General features: G+C 40.6%; 1 protein-coding gene across 14 annotated transcripts in view; it reads right to left on the bottom strand.

The window, feature by feature from the left end:
- The window catches only part of Osbpl9 (oxysterol binding protein like 9), a 155703-nt gene that overhangs the window by 2256 nt on the left and 137538 nt on the right, over window positions 1–15909 (bottom strand). For all 14 annotated transcript variants that reach the window (XM_087214738.1, XM_004869258.4, XM_004869257.4 and 11 more), the window contains 9 exons: window positions 11446–11558; window positions 11212–11330; window positions 7552–7637; window positions 5333–5504; window positions 4092–4176; window positions 3286–3396; window positions 2956–3019; window positions 2698–2838; window positions 265–343 (listed from right to left, as the gene is read on the bottom strand). In XM_087214738.1, the coding sequence (XP_087070864.1) occupies window positions 265–343; window positions 2698–2838; window positions 2956–3019; window positions 3286–3396; window positions 4092–4176; window positions 5333–5504; window positions 7552–7637; window positions 11212–11330; window positions 11446–11558 (970 nt within the window). The remainder of the gene's footprint in view (window positions 1–264; window positions 344–2697; window positions 2839–2955; window positions 3020–3285; window positions 3397–4091; window positions 4177–5332; window positions 5505–7551; window positions 7638–11211; window positions 11331–11445; window positions 11559–15909) is intronic.

Genomic DNA, 15909 nt, shown 5'->3' on the forward strand with positions numbered 1-15909 from the left:
ACATATCACATATTCTGATGCTACACCTAACATTTACTGAGTGCTTACTATGTACTAAGCACTGTTCTACATATATATTCTCAAGTGTTTTAAGAGCAAAGAGAAAAGTAATAGTCATTCTGCTGGAAAGGGGGTCAGGGGAGGAAGGGACAGGCCTACCCTGAAGAGATGACATTAGGACTGGTCTTGGTAGTTAAAGGTTACAGATGAAAAAGGCTACAATTCAATGTAGCTTAAAACAAGCAGCAAAACAGATGTTCTTACCCCTGTTGCATACTTTGCGTACATTATACCATTCCATTCTCCTTCAATTGAACAAAAAGACTTCTTATCATTTGGAGAACTAAAGAACAAAACAGCTGTGTTAGTTTCAAGCTGAAAATCATTTCTATCAAAGACCAAGACATGGAGAACACAGAAAAGCAACTGTGGAGAGTCTCTGGTCAAAGCTTTGCAGAGCTGGATTTCCCAGGGTCAGCTAAGGATGAAGGCACTGAACAATATGCTAAACTGCAGACTGCATGAGGGGTGGGCATGAGATGGGCAAGAGAACCCTAAGCTAGGAGCTGAGACCTGACAACTGCTTGTGCTTCAGTTACAGCCCAGTGGACAGATGGTACCACTGAGGCTCTAGGTGGTGAGTATATCGTAAGCACGTACTCACTAGGGATTGGGGGCAAAACTGCTGGTGTGAGGGAGCTTTTAGCCCAAGGCTAACCCTGCTGGAGACCAGGTTTTCATTCTCAGGTTTAAAGGGACCTATAGGCCTAATGGTTTGAGTTTCTTCCTTGGGCAACAATCCCATAGGGGTTCTTTTCTCAAAGCCCTGATGGGTCCCTACTTAACACCACAGTGCTTGGTGTGGCAGAGATGGAATTTGGCCAGATGGCATCACAGCAAAAGTCGGGTTAGGAAAACTCAAAGAGGTCGGAAATAACATGAACAAGGTAGACAGGTGAAAGCTGCTATTGCTGGCTGGGAACAGGACAATGAAAAACAGGAGCTTGGGTCTGGAAAGTTATGCTACGGTGTTTCTCAAGGTGTGGTCTGAGGATCCCTCAGGATTCCCAAAACTCTGTCATGGAGGGAGTCTAGAAGGTCAAAACTATTTTCCTAAGATATTGCTTGCCTTTTCCATTCAGTTTTCTCAACTATACAGTTTTCCAGAGGCCATGTGACGTATAGCAACAGACTGAATCCAGGTAGCAAACAGAAGAATCCATCTATTCATTATATTGGACATTTACAAAACTTGTACAATGTATAGTGACATTCTTCTACAAAATTTATTTAGGTTTTCTGAGCAGGGTCTCCCTATATAACCCAGGCTGGCCTTGAACTCAACAGTGATCCTCCTGCCTCAGCCTTGTGAGTGCTGATTATAGGAATGAGTGATCACGCAACATATTAAAATTTTTATAAAACTTATTTTTGGGCTGGGGATTTAGCTCAGTGGTTCGGCCACCTGCCTCGCAAGCACAAGGTCCTGAGTTCCATCCCCAGTACCCTGCCCCCCCAAAAAAACCAACTTATTTTTCAAAAAAATTCTATTGTCATTTGTCAATGAATTACTATTTTAAAATACTAGTTTTAATTTCTCACGAAAAATACTGTTAAATGTAATCAACATAAAAGCTCTTTGGGGCTCTTAATAGAGGTCCACAGAGCAGAATGTTTAAGAACAACTCCGCTAATACAGCCCCTCAGCTACTGCTCAAATCCCTAATACAAAGATCATACCAGGAGCTCTTTTAGCTCACAACTTTTAGGGCAGTTTTTACATGGCTCTAAGGGGCAGTGTTCTGCTGAGCTAGTGGTTCCGTTGTGTGGGTTACTCTGAGAAGCAGGCCCCATCTCCGCTCTAATCTCCCGTTTCCATCATCTGTCTTCATCAAGGGGGAGGTGCATTAGAATGGTGACCTGAGCTGCTCTTTAAGCCCTGCCCATATTTTCTAAATGCAGTTTTGTTTTTTGTTTTTATCATATACCGATCCTACAGACTTCACCTTGTGCTCACGGCCCCCTCCTGCTCAAGACTGTTTTGGATGCCAATTCTGTTATCCAAATTAAATCCTCCCCTGGGAAACTAGTTAAGCAGTCAGGTGTTTTCCATCTGGGAACTTCTCGAGGTGAGCTTTCCCAGGGCCCAAGGAAGTCCTGTGGATCTACACTGCAAACTCTTCTTCCAGGCAGGCTCAGAAGCCAACCAAAGCTTGTTACTCAGCACAGCTGCCTTCACTTGACTAAAAGTGTCAAATGGAACCAAGCAAACGCCTACAATATGTGACGCATGCTGTTTTTTCTACAGCAAAGGCCCAGAAAAAGGAGGGGCTGTGAAGACTGGGGAGCTGCGTTAGTTAGTGGAGGTGACAAAGTCTGTTGTAAGGACCACCTCATGGTTATGTCTGGCAAGAAGGAGTTAAGCATCTGTGTTCTGGCTCAGTGAGGCAACCTTGGAAGACCCCTGCCAGCTCCCCATTGCAAATCAGGTTCCCAGGAAGGAGATCCTATCTGTGACCTCCGATCTTCTGCACTTAGGTTTTGGGTTTCCTTCTGATACAGGACTTTAGGAAGAGACTGACACACAAGCTGTGAAACAAAGACTATCCAGTAAAATGAATGTTCAATTCCTAACATAGATGTCCAGACAAAAGAAAAAGCATTGCAGAAAAGTGTTGAGGCAGAAAAAATACCTACAAAATCTCAGCAGTAATTCTGTGTTTCTTGCCCCCATAGAAAGGTTTAGTGTGGAAGACGATGTTTGCACTATAGCCTGTTTTGGAACAATTAATACTGCATTCTCCTCCTAATTCCACCCAGGGCACTGTGAGGATAGACCTGCAAAATAAAACATTCTCAGTTAAGGCTGACAGCTAAGAGGAAATAAGGGAGGGCATGGGTTGAGGAACAGCAGGTCTGCTACTCATCCAAGGAAGAGAGCACAGTTCTACTTGCCTTCCATAACCATTAGGGAATGTGAGGATGTAATGTTCGTCATAGTCTAGACACGAGACACAACCTGTGGAGGGAAGGAACAGAATCTCTGATGGGCAGCGTCAAACTGGCTACACAGCTTCGATGGATACTCAGTTCAGTTTAGGGACAAGCTATTTTGTACTCTACTCCTAACTTCACCCTCAAAGACATGCTTACATGCAAGCAATGTCATCCAGTCTTGCTTTCTGGGGTCATTTTTCCTTATAGACAAATGTCTAGCACATATTAGAATGACATAAAATCCTCCCACTAACACTGTAGTTTACCCGATAATGCCCATAAACTTACCCTGCCCTATGTTGTGCACCCCAATTGACATCCCAAGGAACTTTGATTTGGTCCAGATATGAGCATTGAATTGTATCTTCTTGTTAAAACACTCAGCATAAAAGGCTGAAACTGAATAGAAAGTGTTTTTCCATTAATGCACTGCATAGCTACAGCCACCTCTCCAGACTCAATCTAAGGAAAATATCTGACTCCACAGAGAAATCCTTTACCTCTCAACAGTCTTAAATTTGAGTATGTGGTACCCACCTGCTTTCTATACATCCCTTCTCCAATGCAAGCACCTATTAAGAGCCAACGGGCAAGCAGCTCTCCTAAAATGGGAGGCTATGGCCATTCCAGGAGGCTTAAAATCAAAAGGGATATTTGTTCTGCTCAGTAAATATGCCCCAATCTGAGCCCATCCAGTATTTCCAGTCTTAATACTTCATGGAACAAATAAGATGTCGAGGAAATGTATTATCTGTACTGTATCCGAAACATACTGTGCAAAAAACTACACATCATACATACTGATCCAAAGTTGCTGAGGTCTCTATATCACAGACCATTATGTGTGAGAAGAGTTTAGGAGCATTAGATACTGGTTTCCCAAATCCTTTTTAACCAGCGGCATGATGGGTCTTTGAAACATACAAGGGTCAGGTAAGAGGAACCAATCAACAGAGTTTCCACGTCAGGTAACAAGGGATGACACACACAGTAATGCACTGGCAGTGAAGTGGCCCCAGCTACATGGCTCTTCATGACCCTCTTCAGGCAGAACAGATTAAGAGTGCACGTTGTAGAAGAGCTCTGTAACTTACTTGGTGGATGATGGGAAACCTGCTCAGCCACGAATGTTACACTGTTTTTAGAAACCCAAGGAACAGGTCCTTCTGAAACTAGCTCCTGCAAAAAAATATAACATCATTTTCTTTTGATGCAGAACAAATGATGATGCAGAGAATCTAACAACTGGAGTCTGCCCCCTTCTGTTCACACGCCAAACACCCTACTCATCCCTCTATCATGGCACTTGATTATATCAGTACTGCCCTCCATCAGTCTCGCAACTACTCCAAGATATTGTCTTTGGATCCCTGGCTCAGGGGCAGGCCTGGCACAGAGCGGGCACTTATGCCTGCTGAGAGCAAACTCCAACCTACATCATCAGTAAGGACTGTATGTAGTGTGTCACTTGGAAGGGAAAAGGTATGAAAAGTCGTGTTTATTGCAAGACGATTATGTGCCAGGCGCCGTGAGCTGGAGGCTCTTGCTTTCCCATCCTGAGAAGCCCTTTTACATGTATTTTTGACTCCTGGTGGTCATCTTCTTCAAACCAGTCTCTCAACGCCAGCGCCCTGAGCTCAGTCTTAGGTTACCTACTCTTCTCCAGCTACACTGTCTTCATACATTAATCTGAGCCAAATGTAGGGCTTTAGATATCATCTAAATGTGTGAAAGTCTCTGGAGTCTCCATCTCCATCCCAGACTTCTCCCTTGAACTCCTTGCTCTCAAATTCCAGACAGCTCTATTTACATGCTTACCAGGCCACCCCCCCACACTTGAATTTCAATTTAGAATTCTTGATTTTTCCAAGTCTGCTCTTCTCCTTATCATTAAGTGACACTGCCAACTGCTAAAGTACACATGCAAGGACTTGCTTCTAATTACCTCATCCCTCAGCTCCCCAATCCATCTCTCAGTTCTACATCTACTATGTAGCTGGAATCAACCATTTCTTTGCTGGAATTACATCTCCTTGATGGCCTTCTTATTTTAAAATTATTTTTCACAAATTAATTATAATGGCCTTTTCAAAACAACGACATCCTGACAAGCCATGATATACAAGGCTTTGTATGATCTAATTTCTCATTCTCTTTCTTCATCTCTCTTTTCCCTTCTCGTTTTCAAAATATGCTAATCTAATAGCAATGTTCTTCTCGGTAAGGTGAGAACCTTTCATCACTGCTTCACGGTTTTTCTCTGCTGGGAAATTAAGTGAAATCTTGTTATCAGTACACAACTTCAGATAATCAGAACAGTCAGCACAGAACTCACTGTGTTCTCTTCAGTGTCATTTGGTAACGTCCAGTGACACTGAAAGATCTCACCCAAAATGGGGTTGTATGGCTTTTTGGCAACTGATCCTTTCCTTCCTGCATGAAAGGCTGAGAGGTACCATTTCACGACCTGAACCATTCGATCCCTGGGATCCTTCTGGTCACTAATGCTGCAAGAAAAAAAAGACATAATTTAATGTCCTGCCTTTTGGCAGGATGCAAGCTTATGCACCCCCCGCATCATGGTCCGGCCTGAGACACAGGTCCTGAGAGGACCCAGGACCAGAAGTTACCTCAAAGTTTCTTTTGAAAACTGAGGTAGGATATACACAATTAAATGTATTGATCTTAGTGGTGGAGTAATCTGGCAAATGTATATATCCATTTACTCAATCATCATCCAGTCAGGACACAGAACATTTCCATTATTCCACATTTTAACATCACTCTTTCCAACCCATTACCTTCCCTCTCCCAGAGGCTTCTGCTTCCTAGTGCCACTGACTAGTTCTGTCCATTCCAGAACTTCATATAGATGCATTCTTTCATTGCCAAATACAGAGATTTTTCTGTGTTATCAATTTCTAATTCTTTATGGTCAGAAAATACATTCTACGTGACTGTAAATATAAATTTATTAAAGCTTCCCAGTAAACAGCTGACCTTGATGAAAAGCACCATGTGGACTTGAAAAGAATTATGTTACACAATTACTGGGCAGTGTTGAAAAGGTCCATTGGGTAAAGGTGACAACAATGCTGTCTGTCATAAAATGGGTTTTATAAGATTGAGATAAGGTTCTTCTCTTCTTATTCAAGAAGAATGAATGGGTATTAGATTTTTGTCAAAGGCCTTTTCCGCATCTAGTGGGGTGATAATGTGATTATCCTTTCAATCAATACTGAAGTCTCTCCCTTCGAAATAGCATATACGTGTATCTTGCTTTTTTATATAATCTGACAACTGCTGTCCCCCCTTCCCCTGTGTGTGTGTCTGTGTGTGTGTGTGTGTGTGACTGGGGTCTAAACCCAGGGCCTTCACACTTCACTACAGCTCCAGCCCTGTTTTTAAAATTTTTTATTTTGAGACAGGGTCTCACTAGGTTGCCAGGTTGGCCAGTTCAAGTTGGAATTGAACTCAAAATCCTCATGCCTTCAGCCTCCCATAGTGTTGGCATCATGGGCATGCAACAGTACTTCAGTTTGCTACTCTCAAACAGAGAATATGTTCTATTTATATTTAGTGTAATTATTGATACAGATGAGTTTAACTCTACCATCTTGATATTTATTTCCTACATGTCTTATTCCATTAGTCTCCTTTCCTGCTTTTCTAAACAATTCTCAAATAAAAACTACCCTTAAATTCAAATCTGTATTTAATGAACAACTGGTACCTTTCCATTTTTACTTGTACATACCACAAATAAAAGCTTGTTAAATTATCTAATTATATAAGCATGGCCGTTATTTATCTGAATTTCTGCCATCTGGCAATTGATTACATGGTTCTCTTAAGCCTTCATCAAGAACATAACACATATACACCAGTGTTGACCAATGTGCCTACCCAGTGTTCCTGGTTTCAGTTAAGCACAGTCCAAGGCCAAGGGATGCAATGAGAGAAGATGGATTACATTTCCTATTAAAAAAAATTTTTTTTGCTGCCAATGAAAACCTATGTGAACTTGTCTCCTTGCAATCAATCCTACCTTCACATTACCTCTATTCCTTGTACACACAGCTAATACTGCAAACTTTATGTTTAAAATGTATTGGTCTATACTCAGACAATGGATTGTAAACTCAAGGGCAGGTCCCAGGCTACTTCTTTCTCCAGCTTATAACAAAGCACCTGACAAACAACAGGTGCTTTAGAGAAAGGTTTGCTAAACTCAGTTAAATAAAGTTTAGAATACAGTGCAAATAACACTGATTACCAATGTCTGGCTCAAATAAGCTCTCGGTCTTGGCCCCCAAAAATACTGGCCACCTAGGTATTACTAATGTGCTAAGAATTTTTTAAAGTGGTAAACTTGGGTGCCTAACACCATCACCATATAAACTAAGCAGTCGATCATCCAATATAATAGCATTCAATACCATTTTTATCTAGAAATAGCTGAAGCGTAAGAAGGAACCCATCTAACCTGGCATTGGCACAAAGCTACTGAATCACAACTTAGAAAATCAGAAATTTCTATGTTCAGTCAAATACCTCACAAACAGGTCCGGATGTGCAAAAAAGTCTGCATACATTTCTAAAAGAGATCTTCTTTCAAGAATAAATGTTGGGAGAACTACCTGAAAAACATACACATTTGACCCTTAAGGATCAAATTCCACTGTAGATGAATGAATAGCTGCAAAATATTCATTCCAGTCACATCAACACCCACCACGCACAGCCCAGGCACTGGGCCCTCAAACTCTTTCCTCAGAAATGTGCATTAACCTGCTCAGCAGGCAGATGAAAGACAGAAGGGGTTTGAACGTTCAGAGGTCACTTCTCTGTTCAAGTCCTCCTTTCCCTGAGTGTACTAACAATGACAAACCTAGATCCCTCCTGTCTGCTTAGGCATTATACATACGTTACCTTACAAACTGTACCAATCTTACAAACATAAACTGGTGAAGGAATTATCCTATTTTACAGTAGAAAAGCACACAGCTCAGATGAAGTGAGAAATTTTCTCACAGCTCCATCATTAAAGTGGATCCAACAATGGGGCTGCCTCTGGGGGCCTCTGCTGTTGTTACACCATCACCATCAGACCTGTGTGCTAGGAAATTTATCTACTTGCAACTTCAGCTTCTTAGCTCTTAGAATGTAAAGAGTAAGTTTTATTCACATTTATACCCTCTCATCTATCATATAGCAAGAAGCTTTAAACTGAGCAGTTAAAGGAATAAACAAAAGGAAGAAGGGAATAAAAACTGAAAATCAATGCATTCTTTTTACTTGGGGCTGAGCCCATGATGATTCAGGCAGGGGCTGTGGGTATGGCCAAAGAAAACTAAAGGAGACAAGAAACTGGAATATGGCAAGAACACAGAGGATGAAGATTAGTCAATTAAAAAGGGAAGAATTTCATTAGGGAACTGGAATGGTGGAAGAAGCATTTATTTTTTTGGTACTGGGGATCGAACTCAGGACCTTGCACTTGGTGAGGCAGGCGTCGCAACCATTGAGCTAAATCCCCGGCTCTGGAAGAAGCATTTTTGAAACGCTTAGCAGATTATCTTTCAGTCCTTCCAGAATTTAAATTTTAAGTCAATATTTTCACAGAACATTCAGAATCTAAATATGGTCAGAGAGGCCGGGGAGCTTACAGACTTGGCTTGATGTAAGTTATTACCACTTTAACTCAAAAAATTACAAAGCACCAAGTAACAATACAAGAAACAAAACAAGGTTAAATATCTTTAAACAGCTCCTACAAATCAACAAGAAAAAGGTTATCACTTCAATAGAAAATGGACAAAGGAATTAAACTGGCAACTCAAGGGGGCAGGAAAAAAGAAAAGAAACAACCAAAAAAACTAAAAGAAGTCTAATGTTACTTGTAATAAAAGAAAAAAACTGATTTATGAATTTTCTTGATAACTTGATTCAGCAGTCCTCTTCTATGTTGTCAGCTCTGCCCTCATACTCGCCATCTTGTCACACTGCAAGGACAGAGACGATAGCCAACCTGGCTGAGGTGTCTTCACCCTGGGTGAAGAACTTGTTTTGCTAGCTAGGAGGCGGCTCTGGAAAATTAATTTCTCTAAATTTCTGCAGGAGGATAGCCACACGCTCTCTTATACCTCAGGGTTGTTGTGCAGACAGATTAGCTGGGACATGACCTTGTATTATTTCCAAAAACTGAAAGTATCTGGAAAATCAACTCTTTGTAAAGTATTTTTAAAAAACATTTTTATAAATAAAGAGAATAAGATACGAACTTAAGACCTTATTGTAATTATACTTTAGAATGCATAAAAAGAATTTTTCAGAAATAGTGTTGGCAATCACAGTGGTTTGTACATTCTAAATGGCTAATTTTCACACATTCAGCAAAAAAAAAATTATTATAACATCATTTATAATATAATAAGCTTTTAGTGGCTCTGGACCCCATATGGATTATGTGCTAATGAAAATTATATGAGGTGAAAATTAAAAACCTCAATGTAGGGCTGGGGATTTAGCCCAGTGGTTCCGGCGCCTGCCTCACAAGTGCAAGGACCCAAGTTTGATCCCCAGTACCCCAAAAAAATAAACCTCAATGTGGATGATATTTTTGGTCATCTACTTAAGTCTCCGCTTCATCCCTAACAGACCTCTGTATCAGTTCAGGTCTGGCTAGAGGTTGCCATGGCTCCCTCTCCCAGGCCTCAAGGGGTGGACAGAGATGAATCGAAGCCAGTCACTTCACCTGCCTTGCCAGTGACTGTTTAGGAATGGACACATGCCTGAATCTGGTCAATGAGAACTGTGATGGCCACTTCTGCAAAGAATGTCCTTACTGAAAGCAAAAGGGCCAATGCTTATGTAGCCTAGTTTTTACTGAGGCAATTCCGGAGACAAGTACCTGGAAATATTCTCCTAGCTGGTGCATTTCTGGTAAGTACATTGGGCTCCACAAGTGTCACGCTTGTGTTTCTATTCTTACTTAGATTAGGGATAATGAGTTTTACTATAAATGCAGTCTGGCACCACATAACTGGTCAAAGACTAATCATAGGTCAGTGGTCTCAAAAAATGCTAATGTTGCCTAGGTGTGTTGTAGGCAATACCACAGAGGTTTGTGTTCACACAATGATAAAATCACCTAATGATGTATTTCTCAGACATGTTTCTGTAGTTAAGTGATACATGACTAATTATTTGGAGGTATTTTAGATTAGCCTTTTTCTTAATGGGCCCCTAAATTCAAAACCAAAATGAAGCTCAATACTGACAAAGACTACAGTACTAGAGTTGATTTTATTATAAAAGTGAAAATCCTAAATTTAACTGACTTTCTAAAGCTGAATAAAATACTAATTCAACAAATATGAAAGCTACTCCAGTTTGTCAAGACAAAGATATAACTGGACAAATTACATAGGCCAGACTTGACTCTCTGCTCTTCCCTAAAACTCAGGCAAGTTACTTAACCTTCTGTTTATTTTCCTCATCTGTAACACAGAGTGAACAGTAACACTGGCAGAGCGCTCCAAGGGCACTCTGTTTAGAACTTTTTTTTTGGTACCGGGGATCGAACTCGGGTCCTTGCGCTTGCGCAGCAGGCGGCGAAACCACTGGGCTAAATCCCCGGCCCAGGGCACTCTGTTTAAACCTCCAGGTTCAAGTTCAAATTCAAACCCAGACTACAGCCATTGTATGGTTCAATACGCATACAGTTTTACTTTCGCTGGCTCTTGCTGTCCTGCCAACCATGCTGTGAGGTAGGCCAGTGTGTGTCCGCTTTGCACAAGATCACCGAGAGCTTGCTTGGGGCTATGAGGTTTGGTAACAGCAGAGAGAATGCAACACAGGTCCTCTGTTCCCAAGACCAGAGCTGCACTCATTCGGATTCTGTGCACACAGGAATGCTTTAGGCTTTCCCTAGACTACTAACCAAGACAAATACTATTTCTCACTTGCTGCAAATAAAATTCAAACCCTGATCCATACAACCTATACATTATTCTCTATGAAATCAGTTTCACTTATTTCATCTATCTCTACAACTGTTTAGTTTACTCATCTACATACGCATTAAATCACCAGACACAAGTACAAAGCAAAGTTATATCATTTTACAGCATCTGCAAGGTCACTCACCACCCAATCATTAGGATTCTACCATACTCATGAAGAGAGGCAAATGTGAACTCTGGTTCTCACCTTAGTAAGATCCATTCCGAGCCTAACCTGTGACAAGAGGTGCATGATGACACTCTTGTGCTCCTCCACGGACCCTGCCTCTCCGTCGTCATCTCTATCATCATGTGAATCAAAAAGGTCTAAAATAGAACACATTTTCTTAGTCTGGTGTTAAACGGGCCAAATTGTGCCACTACCGGTATTACAAATGTTTATAAGGAAAAAAAAAAGAATTAAATTTTTAAAGTTCCTCACCAGCATCACTTGTTCCATTGGACATGGAAGAATTCAGTGATTCTGTGGTATCTGGACGCTTTAGGCTATTTCCCGAGCTGCTGTGGGTCAAGACTGAGGCAGATCCAGAAGAACTGAAGAAAAAAATATCTTCTTAAACTAAAGAAAGCAAGACATTAAGCTGACGCATAAAGCTACTTCAGGCCAATATACACAGGGGGGTGGCAAAAACAAAACTATTCTGAACAAGTAGCTCGTTACCCACATGCTACACATAAATGCTTCCAACTCCCTGTCACCACACAGCAAGCCTGTGATGCGAGGTCTAATGAGTGTCACCTCGTGCTGCTCTCTGCAGTACACCCAACCAAGCCACACTGGAAGGCGAGCAATCGACATCATCAAGACTTAGTGAGATTTTTACTTCTGCAGCCAAGTCTAAAATCATTTTCTGATTTTGTTACTTTGTGTCCAAGTAGAATTGTCACAATCCCTGACAGTAATTTCCAGAACCTCAAAGGTGGAACAGTCTGCCAGGGATTTAGCTCAGTGGTGCCAGTGCCTGACTCAAAAGCACAAGGTCCTGAGATCGATCCCTGGTACCAAAAAAATAATAAAAATTTAGGGCCGGGGATTTAGCTCAGTGGTTTTGCTGCCTGCTGTGCAAACACAAGGACACAAATTAGATCCCCAGTACCAAAAAAAAAAGGTACAAGAGTCTATTAAGTCTCAGAAAGATGTCTTGTCTATATCTCTGAGATCCTTTGATTAAAAAGCCCACAATGTTAAAACAAGTGTATTTGAAATTATAAAGTAAAAAAGTAGGGCTGGCGATGTAGTTCAGTGGTAGAGAGCTTGCCTAGCATGCGAAAGCCCTGTGTTGAGGCCCCAGTGCTGTGGGGGAAAAAAGCTTCTGATCGTTATAAGCAAATTTATGGTAACTGACTCTATAAGCTAGTCAGCAAGTCTAAAGAAAACTTCTTTTATTATATTATAATTTGCCCAGGTAAGTATATGTCTGTAAATGAAAGAATAACCAGAAATGCTTAGTTTACTTATTAAGACAAAAACAGAAATCAAATTTCTTACACTGCAGATACTTATAAAATGGTGCAATAGTCATTACAAATAAAATTTAGTTTAATTAAGAGTTTATCCCTGTTATTTCTTTTGATCTTTTTAAATCAATAAACTTTATCTTACAGACAAGCGTAAGGGTCACAGCAAACTGAGCAGAAAGCCCGAGTTCCCCTGTGCTCCCACGCCACAGCAGCACGCTTGCTGCGAACCTTTCTTCCGTATGAGTCTCCACAGTCCGCAATTCACATTAACGTGCCAGCTCAGCATCACACCTCTGATGGGCTACAAGGCAAGTGTGTGACTGACTGCACATACATAGCTCTGCAGTTTCATACAGAATGCTTTTGCTACCCTCCAAGTCCTCTGGGCTCTGCTTGTATTGGGACCCTAATCCAGGCATGCTACTGTGTGCCAGCAACCCAGCACTATGGGAAGCTGAGGCAGGAGGATCACAGCTTTGAGCCCAGCCCCAGCAATTTAGACCCTGTCTCAAAAACAAAACAACAACAAAAGTATCTGAGGTCCCTACCAATTAGGGTATCTGAGGAGTGTGATGCTAAGGGGAAAGGAACCCAGAATGGGTTAGCTAGAAATAGAACTCAGAATCCTTTCTGAGATGGAAGGCTGGTGAAGTGTGTGTGGGGGGTGGCAGGGGTAGGATACAGAGAAGCCATAGAGAAGAAAGCTTAAAAGAGAGAGGACCCTGGGCATGGTGGTACACAGCTGTAATTCCAGCATGGGAGGCTGAGGCAGGAGGACGGCTATGAGTTTGAGGCCAGCCTCTCTGAAAACACAAGAGAAAGCGCAAGACAGATAGAGAATGAGAGGGAGGGAGGGAGGTGAGAAGTAGCCCATCAGCCTGCTGATGACTGTAGATGTGCCCAAGGCCAATAGGTAAATGTTTTAATTTGTTTCACAAGTATCCCTGAAACTGAAGGGAGACACTGTAAGCAGTGCTGTAAGCAGCTCACCTCATATAATCAAGCTTCTACTGCATAGTTACATGCTTTCAGAAGGCCATTTACTAGCAAGATATTTTCTACTCCTCTGTTTAGAATAATAGTTACCGTGTAAGAGATTGTCTTTAATTCTGTTTATATTTGAACCCTTCAAATATGGACCTTTTACTTTACAGTTTTATTCTAAATACACATTTTGTTTTAACCCCATTATGATTAAAATTATTTTCAAAAATTAAAGTGAACACTCAAAAGACAATAGCCTTCTTATATGCAAATAGCAGACCCACTGAGAGAGAAATTTGGGAAATAATTCCTTTTACAATAGCATCTAAAAAAATTAAATATCTAGGAATCAACCTAACAAATGAAGCAAAAGGCCTCTACACTGAAAACTACAGCACTCTGAAGAAGGAGATCGAAGAGGATATAAGAAAATGGAAAGATATCCCTTGTTCCTGGTTAGGAAGAATCAATATAGTGAAAATGGCCATATTTCCAAAACTACTATTTAGATTTAATGCAATACCGATTGAAATTCCAACAATATACTTCACAGAACTAGACAAAACAATCCAAAAATTCATTTGGAACCAGAAGAAACCTAGAATAGCAAAAGCAATTCTGGGCAACAGAGACATGGCTGGGAGTATCACAATCCCCAACTTGAAACTATACTACAAAGCTACTGTGATAAAAACAGCATGGTATTGGCAAAGAAACAGACCCGAGGATCAGTGGAATAGATTAGAAGATGCAGAAACAACTCCAGACATACTCAGCCACCTCATCTTTGACAAAGGACCCAACCGCCACCCTTACTGGAGGAAAGATAGCCTCTTTAATATATGGTGTTGGAAAAACTGATTTCAATTTGCCAAAGATTAAAAGTAGACCTCTATCTTTCACCATGCACTAAACTAAAATCAAAGTGGATTAAAGATCTAAATATTAAAACAGAAGCACTAAATTTGCTGGAAGACAAGTTAGGTAGAATTCTCAAAGATATTGGCATAGGAAAGGACTTTATGAACAAATCCTCAGTAGCATGGGAACTAGCACAAAGAATCAACAACTGGATCTCATCTTATTAAAAAGCTTCTGTACTGCAAGAGAAACTACCAACAGAGCTAAGAGACAACCTACAATATGGGAAGAAATTTTTAGCAGCTGTACCTCAGACAAAGGTCTACTATCTATAATATATAAAGAATTGAAAAAATCAGACCCCCCAAATTCAAAGACCCAATTCAAAAATGGGCATTTGAAATGAACAGACATTTCTCAGACAAAGAAGTAAAAACAGCAAATAAATATATGAAAAAATGTTCAACATCACTGGTCATTCGAGAGATGCAAATGAAAACAACACTGAAATTCCACCTCACCCCACAAAGAATGGATGCTATCAAGAAATCAACCAATAACAAATGCTGGTGAGGGTGTGGGGAGAAAGGAACCCTTCTCCACTGTTGGTGGGAGTGTCGACTGGTGCAACCACTGTAGAAATCCGTATGGAGATACCTCAAAGAACTAGGACTAGAGGTCCCATTTGACCCAGCTATTCCCCTACTGGGTATCTTCCCCAAAGAATTAAAAGAATCATACCACAGCGATATATGTGTACCTATCTTTATAGCAGCACAATTTGTAATAGCTAAGGATTGGAAACAGCCCAAGTGCCCATCAACTGGAGACTGCATAAAGAAGATGTGGTTTTTTAATAAAATGGAGTACTACTCAGCCATAAAGAACGAGAAACTAGAGTCATTTGTAGCTAAATGGATGCATATTGAGGCCATACTCTTAAGTGAAATAAATAGGACACACATGTGTAAATACCGAATAGTATCTCTAGTGTGAGAAACTGAAAGTGTATATAAGGATGAAAATTATTAAAACGAATAACTGATAATTTGAAATAGGAAAAGGTCCAATGGTGGAGGGGTGGCGGGAGGGGAAGGGGAAAGGGAAGAAAGGAAAGGAAAAAGTATGAGAAAGAAAAAAAAATGGAAACAAAGTCTATGTAAATAGGGAAGGGTGGGGGGGGTGAAGGGCACACAGGTAATGGGGAAAAAAATAAGAACTAAGATACATCATGTTCAGGTACAGACACCCAATGATAAATGTAAATGTATTGTATACCTAAAATGTACCAATTAATATATAAATTTTTTTAAAAAAGAGACAGTTGAAAGTGGAGGGAGGGGTAGGGAGGCAAGGAAAAAGAGATAAAAAAAGGAATTAAGATGTGTTATGTACATGTACCAACTCCCCACAAGGAATATAAACATTATGTACTACAAGCATGTATTAATAAAAAAAAAACCATAGGAAAAAAAAATTAAAGTGAAATTTCTATCAACAAACAGTATCAAGAAAAGACACCAAACTGGTTACAGTGGTGTACGTTTACAGTCCCAGCTACTTCGGAGGTTGAGGCAGG

The sequence above is a fragment of the Heterocephalus glaber genome, unplaced genomic scaffold, assembly GCF_053883595.1.
Source record: "Heterocephalus glaber isolate CG9 unplaced genomic scaffold, H.glaber_assembly_v1.0 deba00001451, whole genome shotgun sequence".
Lineage (NCBI taxonomy): Eukaryota > Metazoa > Chordata > Mammalia > Rodentia > Bathyergidae > Heterocephalus > Heterocephalus glaber.